Source organism: Vanacampus margaritifer, chromosome 12, assembly GCF_051991255.1.
Source record: "Vanacampus margaritifer isolate UIUO_Vmar chromosome 12, RoL_Vmar_1.0, whole genome shotgun sequence".
NCBI lineage: Eukaryota > Metazoa > Chordata > Actinopteri > Syngnathiformes > Syngnathidae > Vanacampus > Vanacampus margaritifer.
Window position 1 is genome coordinate 2250425 of NC_135443.1, and position 25463 is coordinate 2275887.

At 43.0% G+C, this 25463-nt stretch overlaps 1 protein-coding gene across 4 annotated transcripts in view; it reads right to left on the reverse strand.

Annotated features, from left to right (window-relative positions):
- The window catches only part of akt3a (v-akt murine thymoma viral oncogene homolog 3a), a 47415-nt gene that overhangs the window by 19629 nt on the left and 2323 nt on the right, over positions 1-25463 (reverse strand). For 3 of the 4 annotated variants that reach the window (XM_077581245.1, XM_077581247.1, XM_077581244.1), the window contains exons 2-3: positions 23173-23557; positions 228-353 (exon numbers count right to left, since the gene is read on the reverse strand). In XM_077581245.1, the coding sequence (XP_077437371.1) occupies positions 228-353; positions 23173-23218 (172 nt within the window). In that variant the 5' untranslated portion in view covers positions 23219-23557. Of the gene's footprint in view, positions 1-227; positions 354-23172; positions 23558-25168; positions 25297-25463 lie in introns of those variants that run through there. The other variant, XM_077581246.1, reaches the window with a different exon arrangement.

Consider the following 25463-nt stretch of genomic DNA (forward strand, 5'->3'; position numbering starts at 1 on the left):
TTTGCGCATTTTTAGCAATTACCTAAAAATGCATAATGAATATAGAAACAACATTTTGAATTCACTTAAGAAATATCAAGTACAGAGATATTCATCAAGCGGCACAAGGTATGCTCATTAGATTTTTTTGCGTATTTGTGTTTTAATAATGACAAATGCCCTAAATGTTAAAATTGTAGGCAACAAATAATGCATTTTTCAGACACGAAGGGATGTCAGGAACATACTTGCTACGGAGAAGTTGTTTAGCGGGTAGGGCAGGTCGGCGTCCTGAGGTTTCTCCTTGTAGCCGATGAACGAGCCGTCCGTCTTGAGCAGGAAGTAACGCGGCCGCCAGTTCTTTATGTATTCACCTGCAGACATGGAAGACAGCAGCGTATTAATATAAACCATAATCATAAATGTGCCTACAACTTTTGACTCCCTTGACGGAGCACTCATCTGTCCAAAAAAAAACCCGAAAAAAAAAACACTGTGGTGTCTCGTTGACTCGCACAACGCCTGCCTGCCAGATTCAGATCGGATTATCGTGTAAAATATGACAAAAACATGTTTACTCGCACTCGACTCAAAGTGACCATGCCAACAGCATCGTCTGGCTGATACATGGGCAGGTGTTGAGGTCGCCACCCTGTCCAGATTCACACACGCACATTTCGGAACCCAGACGGTGACACGTACAGTAAAAAAACACTAGGACGAAAAGATGGAGAATAAATAGCCCGTCCCGGACCGCAGCAACAAATAACATCTGCCGCGCAGTTGGTGTCAGAGCTTTACTCAACTGGCTGGCACAGATTGGCATCGAGGTGGCACCGCAGCTTTTTTCTCCCCCAACGACCCGCTGCCGGATTACACAAGAGTCAAACGTTTCCACAACAGAATGGCGGATAAGACCTAATGTAATGTGCGGACTTGGTTGTGTTCACACCTGTTGTGAGGTATTTCGAACGGGACCTCCTGATTCACTTTAAATGATAGCATTCACACCTGACCAAATGAATCCCACTAGTGTGTACAGGTTTGGTACACACCAAGGTTTACATGATAGCATTCATGTTAGAATAAATGTACATAAAATATCAGATATTTACTCTTATAGTACTGCAAAACATGACTCATGCTCCGGCAGCGGCAAAACGAGAAAAACAGGAACTGTGCCCGAATCACAAGATAGCGGCTGAAACACTGAACTTTTGACTATTGAAACCTTCAGCACCGAAGGAAGACACGTCTGTATTATTATCTGCACGATGGCTCATATCCGTGATGGTTGCTGCTGTGTGTACTCCCAACATTTAGACCAGCAACGACTGTGTAACCGGCGACCGCCCTAAAATAAATCAAAAGAGAGGGTTGGGCAGAATGTGCTTGAGAGCGGGAGGAGATTGTAACTGTGCACATCTCTGTCCGTTCTCCTCGCGAGCAAAAATAATCGGAGTCTCTTGTCTTCCTTCCTTGTCTGTTGTTTATGAAATGTTTTAGGTTGACTGAACCTGACAATTCACACTTAACATAACAAAGTGAAATTGAATTTTGTTTGGTGCTCACTTAGCTGAACCGCAACCGTTTTAACCGACCCAAACACGTCGTCGTGAACGCAGCCAAACACACAGTTGAACAAGTACGGTGCGCACAAATACATCCAGGGGGAGTGAAGCTCGCAGCTACTGACACTCTGTTAGGTCTTGATGGAAAAACAACAACAAGAATCTCAACACTTTCTCGAACCAGGAGCAGTGTAAACATTTCACTCGCGGCAATGTTCCCTCCTTCTCCAGCCTGTTTTTTAATTAACCATTCCTCCAGCATGCACCTGGTGAAAATAGACAAATGGCATTTGTGTGAGCATCGCACGACGCTGGCTAACAGCTCTGATCACCTTTTCCGGGCTAATTCGCCGCGAGAGGAGAACGGGCGGCGTGTGTGTGTATTTGATGGTGTCTGTTCTATTTGCGACATCCATTTAAAGCTGGAATGACAGCAGGCCACGTTCATTAGCACGTTGCCGAAAAACACCTGCTCCGCCGAAGGGACCGTGTGACTGCGGGCCCTGCCGGTACCTCCAAGTTCTGTCGGCAACGGGGGTGTGTGTGTGTGTATCAGTGCGTGTGTGTGTGTGTATCTGTGCGTGTGTGTGTGTGTAGCAGCTGATTTGAGCCACCACGCAGATAAGAATATGCAGCCGGGTGCCAACGTGTCGTTGTGATTACCAAATCACACGTTTCCCCCTCAATTAGTCTTTATTTTTCTCGTTTTTAACAACTCCGCCCACTCGGCCCCCCCATGCACATTTCCTCCTGTCCTTTACAGAAGCGAAGCATATTCTTTGGATCGCTCGCTACCGATAAACACAAGAATAAGGACGGGGAAGAAAGAAAACAGAAAAGGTGGGAAAGAGAAGGTGTGATTATTGCAAAGTGTGATCATTTAGAGCACACCATACTGTATTATGAAAGTGGAAATAAGGGTTTTTGATATACGCAATATTTGTTGTTATCCTTCTGTTAAAGAAAGAAAAAAACCCTACAAATGACTATCTTTAGTTGGGCCAATCCTGCATCTTACGTTGAGCAGCCGACCAGCTCATTTTCACCAGTATTCTCGCCACCCTGCTTTCTACGGCGTCAAAGTCGCAAGGAGTCTTGCCTACTGGAACCCAACGGTAATTCAACAAAAGATGCCTCTGCCAAATTTAATATTATGGTCTAAGGAACTGAGGGCTAAAAGAAAAAGGGGGTCTTCAAAGCAGCACATACCGTCCACTTGTTAATTCTTCATTCATTTATTTACTTGTTAAAAAATAGTGACCACCCCGGCCCCCGGCCCTTTACTAACTGCCTACGAGCTGTATATGCCTTATCTGTAAGCATACCGTATAGTTTATACAGTAGTCCGCTCGCGAGATAGGAGGAGCAAGATGGCCGCCCTGTCGCTTTATCGGCTTGCACCGACGTGTATGGGCTTTCGGCTATCCAGTCATATGCTCAGATCAGTGATCAGACTTTAACGTACACGGGCCACTTGGAGCTGCAGTTTGAGTGTTAACGTGTCAATGGACATATTTCCACTTTCCCAGCAATAACATTTGAATTGAAATGTGGTCAGCTGAGGATGAAGATGTCACCGCAAACCTCCAGGTGTGCGCATAAAATGAAATTACACGTTAAGGCTCCAATGCGGCCATTTGCAGGATCTCTGCGTGAAAGGGGCCTCAATTTCCCATCAAAATGGCCGAGGATGGAGAGAAAAGTTGAAGTGCTACAAACTATCATAAAACTGGCAGTGACGAGAGGCTGGCTGGTCCGAGTCCAGTCATTTCTCTGAGTCACTTCGGAGATGAAAGTGTCCAAGCGCCTGTAGCTGGCCACGTCCATCGCTCAGCTGTCCAGCATGACTGAAAACATTTAAGCGATGCTTCTGGCCCGGACCGACAGCCGCGCGTGTACATGTGTGTGGGTGCGTATAATGAGAGGAGGGGGGTGGGGGGCAGCCAGGGGTGGCACAGACGGCGAGGGGAGATGGACAGTTGTCCGCGCAAAGCTTCCAAAAGCGACGGCGGCGGACGCGAGCGGCGCGGAGCCGATCCAATGGTGTTCTGTCGAAGCAATCCCGTCTTGGCCCGGCCTGCGAAGAGTCCGGCGAAGCTCTTCCGCTCTGGACAGCTTGTCTGGGGAGCCACATGTCTCTCGTTTGGACCGCTGCGGAAAAAAGACAACAGCCGGTTTCCTTCCCACACCATCGCCTCGCTTCAGTTCCATTTAGTTTTAACCGCGCAAGCTCCCTTCTCCCGCAAGACCAATTAGTCCGTACTAAACTATACGGCGGCGGAGACAACAGGAGTCTTTTGTTTCTTCAAACAGCGGGATATCGCCGATACAGGAGAGTGGTGTGATCTGACGGATCCAAGAAACGAGAAAGGGAAAAGAGGCTTCTTTGTAAAGTCTTTCAAGACTTAATTGGCACGGGAGAAGACACTAAATGTGTTGTTAATACTTTAGGGTGATCCTTTGTCTTCCATGATACCATAACAGTATTTTACTCTTTACTAGGACTGTCACTGTCCGGTATTTTTAGAATCGATTATTTGATCGACTGTTCCACCGATAAATCGAATCATCAATTAAACTTTCATTTTGCATTAAAGTGTATTACAATTGTTTCCCCTCGTGTTTATAATAATTGTTTTCCTGATCTCCCATTGTTCAAAGTGAAAGTCAACCTTAAACATTCCTTGACAATAATGTTATATGTGACCTCACTAGTTTAAACATAACATTCAGAATAATATTACATTTGCGGAATATGAGTTATGAAGCAAAAATACAGCCATTCTTATCCATCTCAGGCGGCGGTCATTTTGCCACTTGCTGTCGACTGAAGATGACATCAAGCAACGACCAACACAATAAGAACACAATATCAACCAGAATACCATATTTGCACTAGTGGGGCTGCATAGAACATATTATTGTCCCCCCAAAATTTTTAGGTTGACTTCCCCTTTAATATCTGGACCTGCGGCTCTGCACAAGCAAGGGCATTACAAAAGCAATAAACAATTGCTTTAAAAAAAAAAAAGGTGTTAATGATAAACCATGATACGGGAGGAAAAAATCTATGTAAGAATCTTGATTTTTTTTTTTTCATTTTGTTATTGATTTCCAGAATTTTATTTTTTTGCTTAGGAGTAGAGCTTTGGTAAAGAAGATATCACAACATTTTATTGTGTACTGCATTTGACGGTTTGACAAGCTAGCATGCAGACCTCCACCAAGACAAGACTTGGTAGTAAAGTGAAATACTGGATGGATCTGCATTTTTCTAACTCCTTATACCAATAAACAAAGATTAGAAATGTAGAAAGTGTGGAATATACAATATGCATTGATTGATATAATATAAATATGATACAAATGACATATTTATTGTATTATCATTGAAGACAAATATAAACTTTTTTTTTTTTTTTTTTTTTTTGGGCTTTAAAAACCAACTGTGTTCCTGGAGAAGTTGTCCATTGCACCGGCTCTGAAAACTTGCCCCTCACGGTTGAAAAGAGTCTTAAAAAGTCAACCCGAGTTTCCCCAGGAATGCGAAGATGACGCAATTCTCGCTGGCATGTTCGCCTCCAGCAGCAGCTTGCCGTCTCCGCATTCTGAGACGAGAGATGAATCAGATGCAACTGTGTCCGTTCCAAGCTTTCTGATTGGACAATTAGGACAACACACTGACTAAATGTCACTCAATTAGCGGGGCTGATTAACCATTCATCTCGGCGCAGAGAGGGGGGGAAACGCAAAATGAACGAGAGCGGGAGAACAGACAGGTACAAACCACAAAGCTGAACTTCAGCCAGCAGAAGAGAAACAAGTCCGGCTAACTTTTCCCCCTCCATCTCATCTCGCACTCCTTCAGGACCAGGAAAAAACCTTGACGGGGGTGAATGAGCGCAAAACTATGTGAGCTCACCAGCCATTTGTTAATCAGCCCGAACAGGGATTTAATTTAATGCCTTGGCGGAGGCTGAGGCTGATATGCAGATGGCGCAGAGGCAGAGCTGGGTGACTGGCAAGGGCGGTTGGGAGGATGTGCCACGTTCCTGCACACACACACACAGCAGCACGCTGGCATGACGCAGGAACGTGTTGACACTTTTACAAATGATCATTGTCGGGGGAGAACTTGGACAATTTTACATTGGCTCTAAACGATTACGATTATTAAAATTGTCAAATTTGATAATCGATTAGTGGTCGTTCAATTTTGACACCGCCAACGACTATACCCAAAGATATCAAATGAACCTACAGCCGTCGCTTTCTGTAGGTGTAAAAAGCAGGACTGAACAGGATGTGACATCAAAAATCTTAAGCAAAAAATAGGCTCAGCTTGAAATCGGCCTACTTCCTGTTTTCAATCTTTTTTCCAAATTACAGTGTTACACAAAATAGTGCTGCCATCTAACGGCCAACAATGGAATTACAACCAAAACAAATGGGCAGCAGAATTAAATTATTTAGTAAATTTTAATTTGTCTAATAGTTTGGTATCATTTTCTAATGTTTTTTTTTTCTATTATTTATCTAATATGTTGGTATATTTCACCAAATACTATTGTATTTGTGTCGTACATTTTGAACTGTATAGTAGTTCTAAATTTCTGAATATTTTTTAATAATTTCATTTTGACTAATATTTGAAATTTTTGTTTTTAAGTAATAGTAGTATAATTTTTTGCCAATACTTTTCTAATTTATCTTAAAAGTGTGTACGTGTATTTTTAATGAAATACTTAATTATATTTAATCTGACTTTGTTGTACGTTTTGCCTAACATTCCCCTGGGTTTAGTGTAATAAATAATCCACTCCTGTGGCTGTGAAGTTGCCATTTTGCTGCACGTGTGTGCAAAAGAGGCTGTCGAGCGCAAACGCCTCCAGGCAGTCAGGTAAACATGCGGCACACAAAGTGAAAGATACCTGGCGAGGATTTAAAAGTGTGGCATTGCGCAACAAGTTTTGCTGTGGAACAACACTGGACGTGTGCTGCACGGACAGGGACAAACTATGCACCTTTTCCTTGCATGTGTGTGTGTTTGTGTGTGTATTTATACAAGGTGTGTGACCCCGATAACCCCCTCCTTCACCCCAGCAGTTCTAACTCCAGTCTGCTCAGACATCTTAAGGCAAATCCGGGCTCTTGGACGCAAATCCACTTACAGTGCTTTAGTGTCATTAGCACATGGGGCCAGGGCCACGGCCGCTGTGCAGGAAGCTCGTCGTGGTTTCAGCACAACAAAGAATTCTATTTGAGCGTTGTGGGACGCAGCTGGGTTACGGTCACATGACTAGAGCGAGCAGGGCCGTTCACCAACCGGAATATCCCCATCCCCTCGTGGGAGCACGGTCATCCCTCGGGGGCGCTAAAGAGATTTCACCCAGCCAGCTGCACCTCCTGGTACACTGGGCTGGAAGGACCCAACGCCCTGGTGCCCCTCTACCCTCCAACACCACATACACCCACCCACCCACAGCTGGTAGTCATTTAGCATGCTTGAAATATTAAACATCATTTTCATATTGTATCATCCCTGCTGAACTCATCTATTGCAGTACAGAAATAGTCCAGTAGATGGCAGTGACTCCCTGGAACATGGCATCTATCCTGTGACGCTCCACTAGTAATTCCACTCAGCACATTGGTTCGTGTGTGAGTGTGTGTGTGTGTCGAGCGCTTCCTAAAACACATTTAGGATTAACGCAGGGTTAGCATATTAGCATTTTAGCCGAGGGAGGGGCTAGCCCCCTTGTGTCCAAGTTGGATTTACTGCATCGTGGTCATCTAACTATAGGGATGAACTGGTTTACAGATTACCAATAAACAGTGAGAAGCCTTCAGACTATTAGGAATAGCCTACCCTTATCAAACATCTATAATTATCAAATGTAATAAAATGTTCCTAGTACAGTATATTTTAAAGTTTTTTTTTCTATTATTACATTTTTGGGGGGGGGGGGTGTAATAATTGGCCATTATATGTGCGTCTGTTCTTGAAGAAATAGTTTAAGAAAATATTTTTTGTCCAGTATTTTCATTATTTTTTTTGTATTTTTATATACTCTAATATTTTTATTTAATATTTTTTTATTTTGTTTAGTTAATATCTTTATATTTTGACTGAGGGTATTTTGTTGCAATTTTTTATTTATTTTTTTGTAATAGTTTTGTAATTTGTCATATATGTCTCACATATGTTGTAATATATATTGTTGTTGTAATATATTTGTATTTTGTTTAATATCTGTCTTTTTTGGTATATTTGGTCCAATCCCAGTTATTTACTGCCCAATACTTTTCATGTTCAAGCCTTAACATTATGAAAACATGGAGAGAAAAAAAGTAATAATATTAATAAATAAAAATGTGAGCACATGCTGTGAATATCATTGCTGAAGGAATAAAGACAAGCATCCACCAGCTTAATGACGCATGAAAACATGCGGTAAAATGTCAAATGTCGCGCTGCCTGTGTTCATAATGCGTGTGTGTGTCTAATGTGATTAGTGTTTGTCCACACACACACACATCAGTTCACTTTGTGCTATTTTCCACTTTAGAGCTTCAGCCTGCATTCCCCACACTGGTTTTACCTCCAGTGTGAGTATCCTTACATAGCATAATATCATCGTGCATGCTGACGAGCGTATGAATGGCAGCGTTTATGTTGCTCAAATAGCGGTGCTCACATTGATAACGCCACATGACCGCTCATGATGAAATTCTTCAAATCACTGGGAACACAGTATGCGCTTCCACGTCTATTCAGAGACGGCGTTATGGAACCTCAAAGACTAACCCAAGTGGGCGTTTTCTTTTTCTTGAGCTTTTTGTGCCACCAAAAGAAGCGTCTCGCTACAATATGGCGAAAGCGACATAACGTCAAAATCAAAACGGGCGCCACAAAGGCAGATATGTTGGGTGTTTAGGTGAAGACACTCACTTCCCTGGCACATGTAGTATGATGAATTATAAATGTTTAGAATAACAACCACACATAGGCAGGCCACAGCTTTGCTTTCGGAAAGTCCGCTTAGCTTAATGCTGACAAACAGTGCAAAATGCTATTGACATGTTTAAAGTTAGCATTGATAATCGCGGTTTTGAAAGCAATGTATATTTGAACACTAAATCAGTAATATTACAGCATCTTACAGTAGTAGTAAAAGAAGATGTACTATTTTTTTTTATCATTTGTGTCTGCATGACTTTAATATACTGCCTTCCAGTGGCCAAGAAGGAGCAGGACAAGTATATAAGTTATTGCGTGTTTTTTTTTATTATTTTTTTTTATAAATCTTATTAGAAAAAAACATAACACAAAAGTGTGTGTGTTTAGGAGGATGCTTCAATTAATTTCAGTGGAGAATAATAATATGAGTTACAAGTTTCTCATTAAAAATAAATAAATCTGAGCAACAATTGGCTTCGTTATTTGAGTCCAAAATGCTAGGGTTACCATCATTCATCAGCAAAGTGGCAATAATTCATAATGTTAAATACCAAAACTTTGCAAAAAGGCACGATAGCCTGAGCACGCCTGCCTCATAGTTCTGAGGTTCTGGCCTTCAAAATATGAATCTGGCATATGCTCCAGTTCACCGGATAGTGATCGGAATGAGGTGAAGCACAACAGAATATGGATGGACTCAACATTACCTTTTAAAAGTTTTAAGATGGCGGCAATTTGACATGGGACCGATTATTTCTATTCATATTGTTTAAGGGAAAACGTGTTGGACGATTACTCGGCTGAACGCCAGACAGGAAGGCGTCATCAGGACGGGACGAGGCATCATCGGGAGGCTAACACAGCCGTCCAACTGTTGCCTGCAACCGTGTGTGTGTGTGTGTGTGTTCATTCATCTTTAAAAACAGTCCGGGTGGGACCTTAACCAGCCTGGCCAATTGAGCAGCGGTGAACAGGTGCAAAGCTTTGTGCATGTGTGTGTGTTGCTATTATTCCAGAGTGGCTGGCTCTGTATTATTCATTCAGAAATGCCGGGCTGGGGGCCGCGGGCAGCAGCTGGCGTTACGCGTGCATGCGTGTGCGCAACTTAAGACCCACTGATCTTTTGTAAAGCCCCCCCTTAATGCAGCCCTTCTTTCGAAAAGCATTGTGCTGTTAGGCTCCATGTCTGCCTGTAAACCTATATACATGCACAACATACCTCTCTGTACACACGCACACACACACACACACACACACTTGAGCAGCAAAGCCAAGCGCAGCAGGCCAGAATAAACCATCAAGTACTATTAACACACACACACACACACACACACACGCACACCAGCCCAGCCAATTGATGTGTTGTATTATAGGAGCGACAGCAAGTGCTCTCCAGCTCACTAACTGCTGCTTTCCCCCCTTTTGTCAATGCACGCTGTCTGTCTGACTGTCTACCTGTCTGTCTGAATAGCGTATTATAATAATAGTAGAAAAGTAGTTTCCGTCAAGTGCGAGCTCCGCGTAACGCCAAGGACGTACAACCTGATTTTATGAATGAACGCGACGGCAAAATGTGGGCAAAACACCGGCGCCTAGGCTGTTATTTTTTTCTCACAGTCATCAGTCACGCTCCATTATGCATAACTAATAAGCCACGGAAACCCAAAATCATATTTGTGTTGCTTCGTCTGCTGCCAAAGCAAATGTAAAAATTTTTTAATAAAAACTCTTGCCGCCACTGCTGTAACATCAACTCCAATTGCATGGCCGCCTATGTGACGACGACCGGTAATTGCCTGGATTTACTGCATGCGTCAAGTGACAAATTCTGATCCTTTGCCCTCACGTGGCCTGACTGGGATATGGGTCACGGCCAGGAAAATGTATTCCGTTACAGTAACAAGTTAGCTGCTAAAACTGATTACTTTGGATTACTCCAATACCAAGTATGCTCATGAAGACAAAATAAATATCACCACAATATATATTCTATACAGCTATTTGCGGGTGATAGGGACCCGGGAAGCCTACAAATTGCAAAAATACGTGCGTCATTGACAGCCATTAAAATGAATGTAGGCATGTATGCATGTATAGATAGGTTGATTGATTGATTGAGGGTTTTTGAACTAATTGCCGCTGAAAGCAATCACACCTCACAGTTTAGACGGACAGACAGAGAGCTAACAAAGCTGTTGTTGCTGTAATGCGGAAGAAAGGGACAAATTACGCTTTTGAAAGCCACATTTCACCCACATGCACGCACGCACGCAGTAATAATGATATGAGGATGACGATGCGTAAAACCAACTGCAAAATGAACTTTTATCCCAGTCACAAGTTTAGCCGTGTATTTTGTGCATGTTGTTTACTTCCTCCATGAAGCTTTTTTTAAACTGCCCGCGTGTGGAGGACACGACTAGCCAGTTCCCCACTTCCAACATGACACATACAGCTCAAGTAAACGATGGTCTCTCCCCCTCCCTCGCTCTCCTTCCTCTCACCCTCTTTCCGCCTCTCTCTCTTAACTCTCCCTCCATCTATCCCTCCCTCTCATCGTAGAAATTGTAATCCCTCGAAATAATACCCATTTTTAATAAATGTACCTGTACGTTTTTTTCCTATACTGTAACGGAATAGTTACTTCTTCTTTTTTTTTTTGTATTCTGAATACGTAACCCCGGTACATATAAAGTATTCAGTTACTCCCCAAGCCTGGTCACGGCAGGGTAAATACGGTACAAAACAAATGCATGGAATACACCAGATCAGAAACAGGCCTCTGCCAAATGTGGGGAAAAATCTTAACAGATATCTGCAAATACGAATGCAGTATAAAAGCGAAGACTGAACATTCCCCATCAATGCCACATAAAACACAAAACATTCATGACAGCGATACACCTGCACCTGCTCAAAACAAAAGAAATAAACACATAAAAAAATGTCAATCGGAACTACAATCAAGAAAAAAAAGTGAATATGGTCTAAATATGCTGAATTAAGAGGTGTGACCATCAAAATGAACTGCCAAAATCAACCAGTGGAATTTAAGTAAAAATTTTAAACACTAAGTTGTAACACCAAATATGAATCAAAACGTGGAACATACTACACAAAAACTTTACGTAAAAATGGAAATCGCAAGGCGCAAACATTGGAGTGTCGAGACGTCCAGCATGCCAGCGTAATGAGCAGCAGCTCGATTCAAAACACAGACATTGCGTGGAAACACTCAAACCACGGAGCAATATCTCAATATGGCAGATGTTTGTCCTCTTTCCTCTACTCCCACACTCACACACGTACAGGTGCGCGTGTTCCGGCAGCCACACAACCACTTTCTTTTGTCTCCCGTAAAATGATTCATTTCATGAATGACAGATGGCAAACAATAGTACAGTATTGCTTGTTTTTAAGCAACATTTAGATTTTTTTTCAAGTCTGTTTTGTGATCCCATTGTCTGGCGGAAGTGACTATTCTCCATCAACCAATCAAGGGGGAGCAATGTTTTTACCGCCCACCCTTCTAGGTATCGCACCACACTGCAGTACTGTAGAAACTTAATGGCAGGGTGCCAAAAAGTTAGACAGAATAATTATTTGGCACTTTGTAACTTAGTAGACAAGTTAAAGTAAAAAAAAAAAAATAATAATTGTTGTCCATTTTACGCTACACCGACAAAGCAACAATTTTATCTCTTTATCCCCGTGCCGCTGTATCATATAAAGCGGGGTAAACACTCAGGGTTGAATGACTAAAGATTAGATTTAGTTTACCGTAATGTGAAAGGACTCGTTTGAAGTCGATTCATCGATGATGTCATTGATATTTTTTTCAGTACAATGCATATTTTGGCAGACCGGCGACAAATAAAAACTAAATGCTGAAATGTCAATGTGAAGTAGTCAAGTCGACTAAATAGTTCAACCCTTGTAATGAAGACTAATTTGATCATTTTTCCCACCTTCCAACCAAAATCAGTTAAGATTGTCGAGTGTCTCCAAAAGGTTATCCTGAATGATTTTCCTGTGCAAGTGTGATTTTTCTATCCCTGGAGCCCACAACTGTCAAACCTGTGCTAAATGTACCATTAAAAAAATAAATAAATCCTTGTATGGTCAACACTGAGCCACGAACTCTGTGATTTTGACGTGAAATGCAAATTTTAAAAAATTATGACAAGGAGAATAGTTTTCAATTTCTTCTTCTACTCCTTTCTCCTTCTTCGCATGCCTCGTCAGTCTGGTTTGAGGAGGTGGAGATGTGATTGTGTGTGTAGTCATCTCTTTAAGAGCAGCGAGCATAAGCTTTTTTAGATCACCCATGTTATTTTCATGACAATGGGTGCTGTCACATCAGCAAAAAAAAAACAGCTAAGATGTTGAAAATCAGCTTGTTGCTACCTGCCATTGATGCCTACCATTTTCACATCTGAGTTAGTATTAAAGACATAAAAGAGCTGAGACGACATATGTGTGTAAGGGAATTCCAAGATTCCAGGTTTGGGATATTAAGTTGAACACTTGACATTCTCTGCGCTCTCCCTCTTTGCGTTGACTGCATTTGTCATAGTTTTTTTTTTTTTATACATCACACATTAAAATATCTGCTTGTGTGATGACAAGAAACTGCGAGAACTCGAACACAGTTGTGGCCAAATTGTGCTTTGGTTGGTTCTAATTACAGTAAAAGACAAAATCTGATCGTTTTTATGTCTTCTGTTATGACAAATATCTGAAACTGACAACTGGAGCTGGATGCTCTGAGCAGATTGTTCACATTTTTACTTTGATTAATTAATAACAAATCAGAGCTCAGGCGCGGAAGGCTCAAACTAGCGGCTCCGCTAATCCCGTCAAGAGACAGATTACAGGTGGGAGGGCTATATATAGACGGTCCCTTTAACCTGGCTGCCGTGACATCAGCACTGCGGCTCAAGCGTGAAGACGGACATAACATTCGACAGCAGTGATAGCAAAAATCAAACACAATAGCGAACACAGCGGCGGGTTGACTTCTCAAACTTAAATTAGACCATCAAAATCATCACTAAGCCATAACAATGTGGCCTCAAAGTTCCTGCGACGTTTACAAGTGCTGTAAACCAGCATGCAGTAATCTGCTGGCCTAAATCAGACCGAGCGAATCGAGTGAGCGACTCCAACCTGCCTCCTCTAATCAGCCCAAAGCCTCGGCGAAGCGGCCAACAATACCTCGACATGTTAGACTACACACTGTCCTTTTTGCTCTAATCGCTGTGGCGGCTTAAGTGGTCAAAGCAGTGATACGGTTTTAGATTAAGCTTTCTTAATAGAGAACAGTGTGTTCAAGTCGCATTGGGACCCCACGCAGCACGCACAGTTTCATTCCAAATCGGGCCTTGACACTTTTCATTTTGGTTATCTTGTTTTTTTTTAAATGACTCGAGACAACACGGTAGAATCGTAAGAGTTTGACAGTGTTTATGACGCCGAAATGCAAAGAGTATGTACTGACATTTATTTCATGGAAAATCTGGACTCGTTTAGTTCAACACAAAGCCATCCGTTGAATGGCAACAGGTGGACACAAAGGTTAATTAATCGTACCTTCTGTCATCTAGTGGAACAGAATTCAAATGTTCCAACAGTGTTTATACTTGATGATCTATAAATCCCCCGATGGTTGGGAATCCATGCGGTACCCTAGTGGTTAGCCTGTCTGCCGCACAGTTCTAAGGCTCAGGGTTCAAAATTCATCTGTGGTGGTGTATCGCGCCATTCGCCCAAAGTCAGTTGGGATAGGCTGCAGCTCAACTGCGATCCTAATGAGCACTCGCGCTATTAAAACAAAATGGATGGATGAAAAATGGCCGTATCCACAAAAACCCAACTAGCCCAAACGCACGCATTAGCATACATGCATCCAGACTGACTGATCAAACGTTTCAGGTCAGCACTTTGATGATCGCGAGCTACAAACTAATCCCATTACTCAACCTCCTTCATTGAACATCCTCTGCAGCCATCAGCACTCCATTCATTGATCCTATTCATTCATTTATACAAGACTGCACATTAGTTCATTCACTCGCCTTGCCCATTAATCCATCCCGTTGTTTGTGTGGCCTTTGCAAAGAGTCTTCCTGCTAATGATTCTAACGACTGGCGGAGTGTGCCCAGCGGCTCTGCCCTGCAACCTTACAGCGCAAAGAAGACCACTCCCCGAGCAATCGCGCAATTGGAAATGAAAGGTGCAGATGGGGAAAAGTCAATTCTTAACCTGGAAAAAAAAACGTGCAACTCCAAATTGGGCTAATATTTAGGCTTGACTTACGTAAACGAGAGGTCCAAGTGCCCAATTTCAATCAAATTCCGATATCTGATTATTTTCACTGTCTTGTTACATAAACCCTGTATCAATACAGCAGGGGTCCCCAAGCACCGGGCTGTGGACCACCCTTTAAACCGGGCCACGGCGGGCTGCACAGGTGAAAGAATAAAATGAACTTACTGTACTTTGGGTTTATTTATTATCCTGGCTAAAAAAATATTTTATTTTGAAAAGTGAAAGTGGTCAAGATGTTCATTATCTCGATTGCGTAGTGATGATCGTAAATCCACAAGCTAGCCAAATGAGTAAATACAGACATATGGAAAGTTTCTTTTCAACAAGAGCCTACGGCCAAGAAGAAAGAGGAAGGTGCATTCACAGACAATAGCAGGAGACCGACTTGAAATACAGTTGATCCTCACGTGCAAGGCCAGCTCTGCACAATGTCTTGATTAGGAGTTATTCAAGGACTTCATATTTGTTTTGCACTGCCTTATGTTGGCGCATTTCAAGACGATGCTGCTAATATACTTAGATAAAAATGTGGCTTGACCGACAGTATATCTCCAAAATACGCCGTTTTTTTGTATTGCTCGTATCATTCGTGATAAGCGTTACCATAATGACCGTTCTTACCCTTTTGATGGTGTTTGTAGTGTTAGTACAGTTACTTAAAAATACACAGTAGATTTGCATTTGTTGTTGTAGCATTTCCTGGAATCATGGGTCAGAACTCAAGATACAAACCAAATCTTAGCTTTGGTGTATCGTTACAGTGCTGTTGTAGCCAACCTGCCTTTCAACTGTGTTTGTACTCACTGCAAGTCTCTTCTGCATTGTCAAATATCCGCAGCCTGTGTACCACATAAACTGTCTGTCTGTCTTTCCTGCGGTGTTTGTCTGTCGGCTCTGCAAACCCGTCTGTCTGTCCGTCTGACTGCCATTCTCCTCTGCAGTGTGGAGTGAGTCATTCTAAGGACAATAGAGACAGTTTGTAAAGCCACACTGGAGCGTACACTTCCTCCGGATGTGCAAGTGGATGCCATTCATAACAAAGCCCGCAGTGTCTGCCTGTCTGCTGCCTGCCCCGCACATCCACGCGGGTTGGAGAAACGGGGTCGACGCGGAAAAGGAGACTGAGAAGCGGGACAACGGGAGAGAGGGAGCGTTGTTGAGAGAAGGGCAGCGTCGTAGACGCTGGCGGCTGGTGATTGATGTCAGAGGCCTGGCACTGCCACCTGATCCGAACGGCCTGCCAGCCTCCGGCCAGAGCGAACCCGCTGAACTCGCCAAGGCAAAATGGCCGCCTCGCTGCATTGCACCCGCTGAACCTCCCCGCAGCGCAGTTTGATATTTACAGTGGTGACGGTACACTTCCCCAAGAGATGAAAATGCCGAGGGAGAGGGAGGAGGATGCGGCCAGGGTGCGCAATGACAGATTCAATGCCTCATGAAGCATTAAAGGGAAAGTCAAATCAAACATTGTCTATACGATATAATATATGTTCTGTGCACCCCCACTAGTCCAAACACGGTATTCTGATTGATAGTACTTTTGTGGAATATGGACTAAGCAGAAAAATTCACCCATTTTTATCCATCTCAGGAGGCGGCCATTTTGCCTATCGACTGAAAATGACATCACTGTTGCTTAGGGCTCAGCTAGCGATCACCTGTTTTCTGGGTTTGGTCATGTGACATTGAGAGAAAAAAAGCTCACTATCATACTATTTTCCAAAATCATTTAGCCCAGCCCAAATCAACAATTTAAGTTTATTGTCAGATCAGTTTCAAAGATTATCACGATCCAATCAAGCTCCACCCTGCACATGTGTGCTGAGGTGTACAACCTTGCCCAATGACAAGATACTGAAAAGAGAGATCATTTGTTTTGTTGGACCCTTTACAATAGCGACGACTGTAAAACTGTACCAAACTAAAACCAACCACAAAAGGTTGTTTTTTTACACTGCCAATAAAATTCAGCAGAAATCTGCATTTTCAGCTTCCACAGCAACAAGCATAAACAGTTATTTTGTCCAAAGAGCGGAAAAAGTTAGTAAGCAAAACTCTTTGTCAAGTCAAGCCTTTCAAAGGAGAGAATTTGCAAAAAGAAGAAGAAGATGGTGTTCATCTTGCTGCCCTCCCTCCAGGCCATCTGCTGCCTGCTGTGTGGGACGATGCCGGTGGATGCAAGCGCATCCTCGGTGACCGCGGCTCTCTCGCATGGGCCGACAGAAGGTAAAGTCGGCAGCCGGGGCGGAAATGAACCTCGGCTTCGGACTTCTCCATCGGGCCAAAGTAGCATTGCAAGTTGCGTTGGCGGAGAGCAGGGGCGACATATTTGCGGCGTCCTTTACGAGCAGGGCCTGTGGCTCGCTGCCGTCCTTCAGACTTTACAGCGTCCGTCCAATTTCTATACCTCATTAGGGTCACGGGTAGGCTGGCGTCCATCACTCAAAGTGCCTTTTTTAATCATCCGGCTTTTATCTCTTTGACGAGAACTGGATTCTGAGCGTTGGTTACTTTACCTTGAAAGTGCTGATTTATTCCATATGCACAGCTCTTTCTTTGAAGGAGATAAAGAAGTGATGCATCCCACTCTGCATTAATGAAGAGAGGAAGGATGTCATCTGCGCTGTGGTGAGAGGGGGGCTCTCAAAGGCTCGGGCGTCTGAGGACACCGTGTACTGTACTCTGCCCAAGTGACGTTCCTCACCACTTCTTTGTTTCCAGTGGGGGTTTTTTTATGTGATGGATGGGGGACTTTTTGCGCAATCTTACATTAAGAAAAGGTACTTGATCCTCAAAGTAATGTCATGTTTGCAATGCTAATGCCATTTTCAACAAATCCTTTTCGATTGGCGTCGTTGAAGGGGATATGTCTAATATGGTTGGCTGTGATTAGAGGAAGAAGCAGTGCCATTGATGCAATCAGGCAGCCGTTGATGCGACACATTTACATGAATTCTTTATAAAAACAAATCGATGTGTACTTTTAAACGAGGATAAGCCCCCATGCGTCAGCGCAAATCGTCACTGACATTTTTACATTGAATGGGAAACACTTGGTTTGAATCAATTAGCTTTCGCACCGGGAGCCATTAGTCACACTACACACCGTCAACTCAACTTAACTTTATTTATAGAGCACGACCGCAGCTGAAGCACAGAAGAAACTGACCTCAACACTAGTAACACCAAGTATACAAAAGCCTCCAAAACTAATACTTGATCAAAGTGGCGAAATATTCAATCAACTTTTGCAAAATAGAGGACAAAGAAAATGTCTTCTACTGTTGAAAAGAGGACAAGGGAGAAGACGCGGAAGGACTTTGAAAGAGTAAACCATACATTCATCACATCTTGGCGGGATGATTAATTTGCAATGCAGCCCGTCCGTCCCCACGTGGTTAAAAATGCTGCCGCTCACATCTTAACTGCAACATGTAAGAAGGGAGCACGCAACTCCTCTTCCGACCTCCTTCCACTGGCCGCCTGTGCACTTCCGATTTCATTTTAAGATTTTGCTATTTTTCTTTTCAACTTCAAAATGCTCTCACTTATCTCGCTGAGCTGCTCCGTCCCTACACTCCTGCCCAGTGCCTCGGGTCAGCTGACCAGCCGTTCCAGGAGGTACTGAAGCTGAAGCAAAAAGAAAGAGGGGAAAGGGCTTTTTCATCAAGAAAGGAGGGTGATTACAAAAATATATTTTTTTAAATGCTAATAAATACTAATAATGCATTCAATGAATTAATTTCTACAATGATTCATAGGATTCAATGCAAGTTACTGTGAAATTCATGAATGAAATACAAAGACATCGACTACACGTATCCGCAGAGCTCAGAGGTCTGTCTGCACCTTGACAAAATTCACCAAAATCGCATTACACCACCTGCACCACAACTTAGACCTGCTTTTAGCTGGTATAGAGTTTGGTCTACTTTCAGTCACCAAATTGTCAGGTGTGCTGGGGGCGTATAAAAGAAAGTGCCCTCGCTCCGCCGGAATGCCCAAGCATAGCGCCACAAACACCGTCTGCCAGATTCTCAAACACGCCAATCAAGGCTGGCACAGGTACGAAAATCAAGATGCACCGTATTTTTTCATAGAGCCCTATGTGATGATGGTATTTTTATGATCACTGCGTGGGCTAGTTACACACATTTTTTTGTTCCAATACTTTTTGGGGAAGTATATAAATTCAGATTGTTGCAGGTGCTCATTAAATGTAAACAACGACCTGCAGTGTAACTGTTATTTGGTGTTCGGCGCCATATACGGCAATCATAAAACAGCTTTGTGTTGACTTGGCAAAAAAGCAGCCGCCTCGCAACGACGACAACCAGCGGGCTTACTTGCCACCCAAGTGAAAAACGTCAAGTGTGCAACCTCGACCGACTGTCTGCTGGAGTGACAGCTGTGGGACACCCCACAGGGAAAATATATAGACCTGACTCGGACGTCTGTCACGGCCCTTTCCTGTCTTGTGTGCTGATGACTGGACCTTAGTTTGCATCTGGGGGGCATTGGCATCATTCACTTTGCTTGGTCGAGTTTTGGAGCTACAATCAGAAATCACACCACAAAATGATCAGCTGATCCAGCCAGAAAAATTATCTTGAGCTCATTTTTTATGAAGACCAAATTAAGACTTATTGGATTGCTGCAAACTAGTAAAGCAACCGACCATCGTTTCAGCATGTGAAAATTTATCGGTGCCCTCTGCATGAAATTTATGATGATGTCATTGTAAATCTCCGCGGGTCATAAAACCCCCTATAAAATGATGATTAAGATGTGTGACCTGCAACTTTAACACTATCTTTAGAAAAGAAGCAGAGCGCAAAATAAGACACAGCAGCGTAGGTCTATTTTAAGTCAACACGTCTGTCAATATTAATAAAGTCGCCGTTTGAGGAAAACAAATGCCGATCAGTGCTCTTTTGTTCAAAAATAATAATAATTGTGTTACCAATCTTGGAGTAGGAAAAAAATGAGTTACAAATAAGCTATGCATTTTTACTGAACCAAGTCGCCAGTGGCTAAATTAACCATAGCAACCTGGCTGCTGGCTCTAATCTAAAAAATACAGCAAAATGTTATTTTATAGATGGATCAAGTGTGGGCTTACTGGTCATGCCTACAGAGTGACATATAACGTCGATGCAAGTAACAGAAAGGCGACTGTTGTGTTATCGTCTCGGATGCTACATTTGTGTCGCCACAGAGCTAACCCAATACCTCCACACATCTAACAATAATCTTTGACTGCCAAAAACGTTAAATAACGTTTAGTAAAATCCTAGGGAGGAGTGCCAAAGACGTTAAAAGACGTTTGTTTCGAAACAGAGGTGAAACTAACAATTTTCTATTGTTGATTACTGAAAAACGGAATAAGGTAGAAACAAACTTTTTTTTTCTGATGAAAGATGAGAGTCCAATCTTTCATTTGGTAGTATGAGTGTTTCCATAGTCCAAACACATAATTTTCTGTGGACCTTGAAAGATCAGTCAAAATGCTTAAATCGGCTGGCACCCACGGCATCCCTTTTCTGAAAACGTCTGGCAGTCAAAGAGTTAAAGGTTATATCGTACGACATACAATCAACTGCATCCGTGCCTTCAAAGCCAACAATTGTCATTGCTAGAAATTGGAAAAGAACAGAGCCTTATGCACCGTGGAAACTAAAACGCATCTTTGAAGGTAAAACAGGTTTGCCGTGCAAGTCTGTGGGTGTCACTCCCGCTTTCAGGCCACATCATCTAATGACTAAGACTGCAGTCTTTGCTGTATCACGACCCGGACAGTGAGTCAGCACCCTGACCCTGTACTAGAAACACACACAAATGATGCAGTCAAACATTCATATTCCTGACACGGAAAAAAAAAAACCCTCAGCCCCACAACCTGGATCCCCGTCTCTCTCTCTCTTTCAGTCAAACACTGCGTCGTGACTGGAGGCGATGTGTTTCTTTTAATATGCACAGACGAGTGTCTGAGAATCACAGCGGCGGCCTGGCACATGCGGCAAAAAAGCGTGCGCCCCGTTTGTGTGCGGCGCCTATGTGAGGGTCCACCTCGTGCGTTAAGAGGCGCTTTGATGCCCAACAAGTTCGCCCGCTGTGTGACAGGGCTGGCCTACATTACCCACAAGCCTGCTGTCTTGTTACGCCGCCTGTCACTTCCTGTGCAACAGTTTGGCTCACACATTCCAAGGGGCTCCCGTCACATAGCGGGAGGATGACGCTCGCGGAAATCCCCGCATCAGACCCACTCAAGCGACCACTCACTGCTAACTCCCCAAAAGTGGTACCGTTTGGTATTCGACCAGAAATGTATTCTGGAAGAATATACATGAAAAGTCAAGTTAACACACAAAATTTAAGCTCAATAAGCGTCTAAAAAATTAGTCAAAAGTATTTGTTTCTTCTGGGGCTTTTTGGTTGTTTATATGTGGCCACTAGCACCATGTCGCAAAGATGAGAAGTGTGATAACTATGAAAAGAAACAGGAAATGAAATTCTCTGAATGCTCAGTACAACATGAGTGACAATAAATGAGACTATTGACTACAAAGCAGAAGGTAAGCAAAGTACACTTGATGTTAACTACACAACACATTCAGTTGAGCAACATTTTAACAAAAAAAAAACAACGCTCTTAGGTCACTGAAGTTGTAGTAGTAGCAGTGTGAGTAGTTAAACTTAATACTTTATCAAAAAAAAAAAATATTTTTTTTTTTACAAATTTGACTTAAAACTACAAATAGACCGAGGTTTTTTTTTTTCAGGGCTGATACTGATTCTAGTTGTCAAGGAGTCCAACAACCGATATTCTTCTTAAAATGTTAAATAAAAACTTAAACAAGTAAAAAGCTCCCTATAGTGCAATATTTAAATAAAGTTTTCCAAAATGTAAAAATAACTGAAATGATAAACTTTTACTTATGTTTGTTTTCATTTCAAATAAACACAAAAGGTGCAGAGAGTTCCCAGGGTCAGCAGTTGAACATTTGAATGAATATTTAAATTTTCTCTTACTGGCCGTCAGATTTAAAACAACAAAACAAAAAAAACAATGCCAATATCTGTCAAAATACCGAATATCAGTGCTGATAATCGGCCGGGCCGATAATCGGTCTATCCCTATTTAAAACATTTACTGTAATGTTAACTAATGCTCTATGTTGGCGACAGATTATCAGAACTCAGTTTAAAAAAAATGGTTTTGAACATCCCTAATTTTGACAAATTACTGACCAATCCAAAGTGTTGCAAGTGGCTTGCTCTCTATGACTCCACAAACAAGCTTTTTTTTTTTTATTTTGGTAATGAAAGGATTTTACGCGATGCCAACGATATGTATCTGATCCGAAGAAGTGGAGTCGCCGAGATGCACATGCAACAGTCAATGAATAGAACCAACAGCCTTTCAAATATCCACTTGACCTTAATTCTCACTCATTTCCTTACTTGGTATGATGATGATGATGATGATTCTTCTTTGACAATCACGCCATGTTGTTTGTGGTTCAATAACAAAATCACACAGTAGCGTCTCTAAACATTGTTTCCCAATTACGTACATGCTCCATGACAGTGGGGTGGTTTATTTGTGAGGGTCTGCTTGGTGGCGGCGGGCCTCAACAAAACTAACATGCATGTTTTTGCAATGTTGGAAGAAGCACACCTTCGGGGTCGGGTTGAGGAAACACGCAAGCATTGAAGGAAAACGTAAACTTCACACACGTGTTGCACTTTGGATGTTGTGAGAAAGGAGAAGTAGCATCTTTGCAACATGGCCTCCCTCCACTATACTCATTTCCCTTCTGTTTGTATCCAGTGAGGCTGTAAACAGGATGTGTTGTCACTGCCCCCCCCCCCCCCCCCCCTCTTTTTACACCCCTCTCAACCTTGTGTCATATGACTCTTTTGTGACATTGGGCGCTACAGAGCAGCTATGTGAATGAATCTCGACAGAACTAACTTGATGTCACAGTCTGTATATGATGGCTGCCCCTGACAGATGCACCAAGCAGTGTGACCGCAGGCTAACACAACACACACACACACACACACACACACACAGGCGTACATACACATTCCCATACACACCAGCAGATAAATAGTCAGCCAAGCCCATAGTAATAAAGAGACGCGTCAAAAACAGGCACACACAAGCTACTGCAAGCTGCAGACATCCATGTGCTCGCGCGCTCCAATCACAAACCGGCACGCACATGTGGCGGCACCGGCGAGGCCAGGCCGGAGAGGAGGAAGAGAGATGACGATGATAAAGAGCAGGAAGAAGAAAAAGGGATGATGGAGGACGCACTCACCCCGTTTCTGAAGCCATCCCTCTCTGACGATGGTGACATCGCTCATGGTTCCTTCACGCCGAGTGTGTTGCCGCTACACGCCTGCTCCACAGAGAGCGCCGGGCAGGAGGAGGAGGAGGTGGAGGAGGAGGAGGAGGAGGGCGGCTCTCCCAGCCTCGCGTCACTCTCCCTCCCTTCCTTCCTTCCTTCCTTCACCGTTCACGCAGTTGCGCTCGCCGCGACACACCGAAGACTCAGCGTGCGTGTGTGTGTCGTGGTGCTTCCTGTTGTGGCTTATCTTCTCCCCTCCCCTCCCCGCTTCTTCTTCTTGTCCTTCGCCACTGCCGCCGCCTCCTCCTCTCCTGTTCCCTCTCCAGACCTTCTTCCTCACCGGTAGTGACTCAGCCTGGAAGGAAATGAAATGGTGGGAATGGGGGAGGGAGTTCAAAAAATAAAATGAAATGATTCCTTTTTTCATATCCTCTGCTATTCAATCACTTTAAGACTTTATAGTGGAGAAAATTAGTGGTCATCACAAGCCACAAAAGTGGCAAAAGAAGAGAAACGTGATGCAGAACGCAAAACTGTGCATCACCTGTGTCGTGACAGCTATGAGACAACAATAATTAAAACGCAAAAAGCAGCAAGAAGTCAGTCGGCTTTGTGAAGTCCAAAAAATGCGAGGAGATTCCCGATTTCGATGTTAGTCACTCATCAGCTACGAAAGTCAATAATAATAATTAAGGCAATTTTTCGATGCGAGACGACAACAAATTTCACTTGCAATTTAAATATGCAACATGCTGGGCAATCGTTGTCAAAGAAATGAAAGTTGTACTGCTCATCAAGACAAAATAGCTCATCAATGATAAGTCATCAATAACAATTACAGCAGAAGAGTACCAGAGAGACAAAGTCAAGATTCTGGAAGACCAATTTCACTTCCAAATATGCCAAGCTTGCTACTGGTTGTCAGAGAAAATAACAAAACACACAATATAGCAATAACAACTAGGTCATGTTCAACAGTAATAATTAAAGCAAAAGAGTCACGGAAAGTCAGATTTGTGGAGTCCTGATGCTACAAGACAAATTTCACTTCCAAATATGCTAAGCTTGTCACTTGTCAGAGAAAATTGCCTCTCTCCTGACGGCTTGTACAAAATAGCTAAAACAACAGTAAGTCAACCAATAATAATTAAAGCAAAAGAGTCCCAGAGCGCCAGCTTTGTGAAGTTAGATTCTACAGTAGACGACCAATTTCACTTCCAAATATGATAAATTGGTCAGTCATTGTCAAAGAAGATGACAAAAGTGGTACGATCACCACTGTCCTGGATAAAATAGCTAAAATGATAAGTGAACAATAATAATTAAAGTAGAAGAGTAGGGCTGGGCGGTATGGACAAATCTCAATATTCATGCCAGATATCACAATTACGATGGATTCAGTGAGAATTTAATTGAATTAGATAAATAAACCACCTTTCATATTAATTCATGGTAGACTTGCCTTTATTGAAGTGTAAGATTAACCTATAAAACCAAAACATAAATCAATCATTTAAACAAGGCAGACATACAAAAAAAAAAACATGACAAACAGCACATAACTGGGAAAACTCCTAATTTGGGGCGGTTGTAAATCAAGGCACCACCTAATTTCCTGTGAGGACATACTCGTCCTACTGCTGTGCAACTCGCACAATTGACCGTGGTAACGTCGTCGGCGCCAGCCAGAACGTGACCTTGCTTGCCAGACAAATACGTCTGCTTCCTTCATTCATCTTCATCTAGCGTGCTATGTTATTCCCGCATGTCGAATGGTGCGTTGTAGGCTTCGGTGTCTGCACGTGTGGGAGGTGCAGGAGCATTTCGGGACTGTGGAGTAGAGCATGCTATGGGCTATAAATAGCAGTAAAATAAAAAATAAAAAAAATAGAAAAACATAGTTACACACTCTCTCTCTGCCCAAAATCTCTGCACCGGCTCTCCCCCGCATTGCTGGCGTGCTCACCTCAAATGCACCCTGCTACACTACACTGTATTACACAACAACAGCGCCATGCCGCCGCCGCCGCCGCCGCCGCCGCCGCCGCCACCTCAATTGGGGATTAGCGCTACGCCGGCTGAGCTAACACTTTGGGCTACCTAGCGGCGGGTGGAGTGAATCAGTATTCGGATCAGCTCGCGTCTGCGCCGCCACCACCGAGGGTGGGAGGGACTGCGGCGTCACGGTTTAATCCGGGAACACACCCTGGCTAGCACACACACACACACACACACACACACACACATACTTAACTGTACAC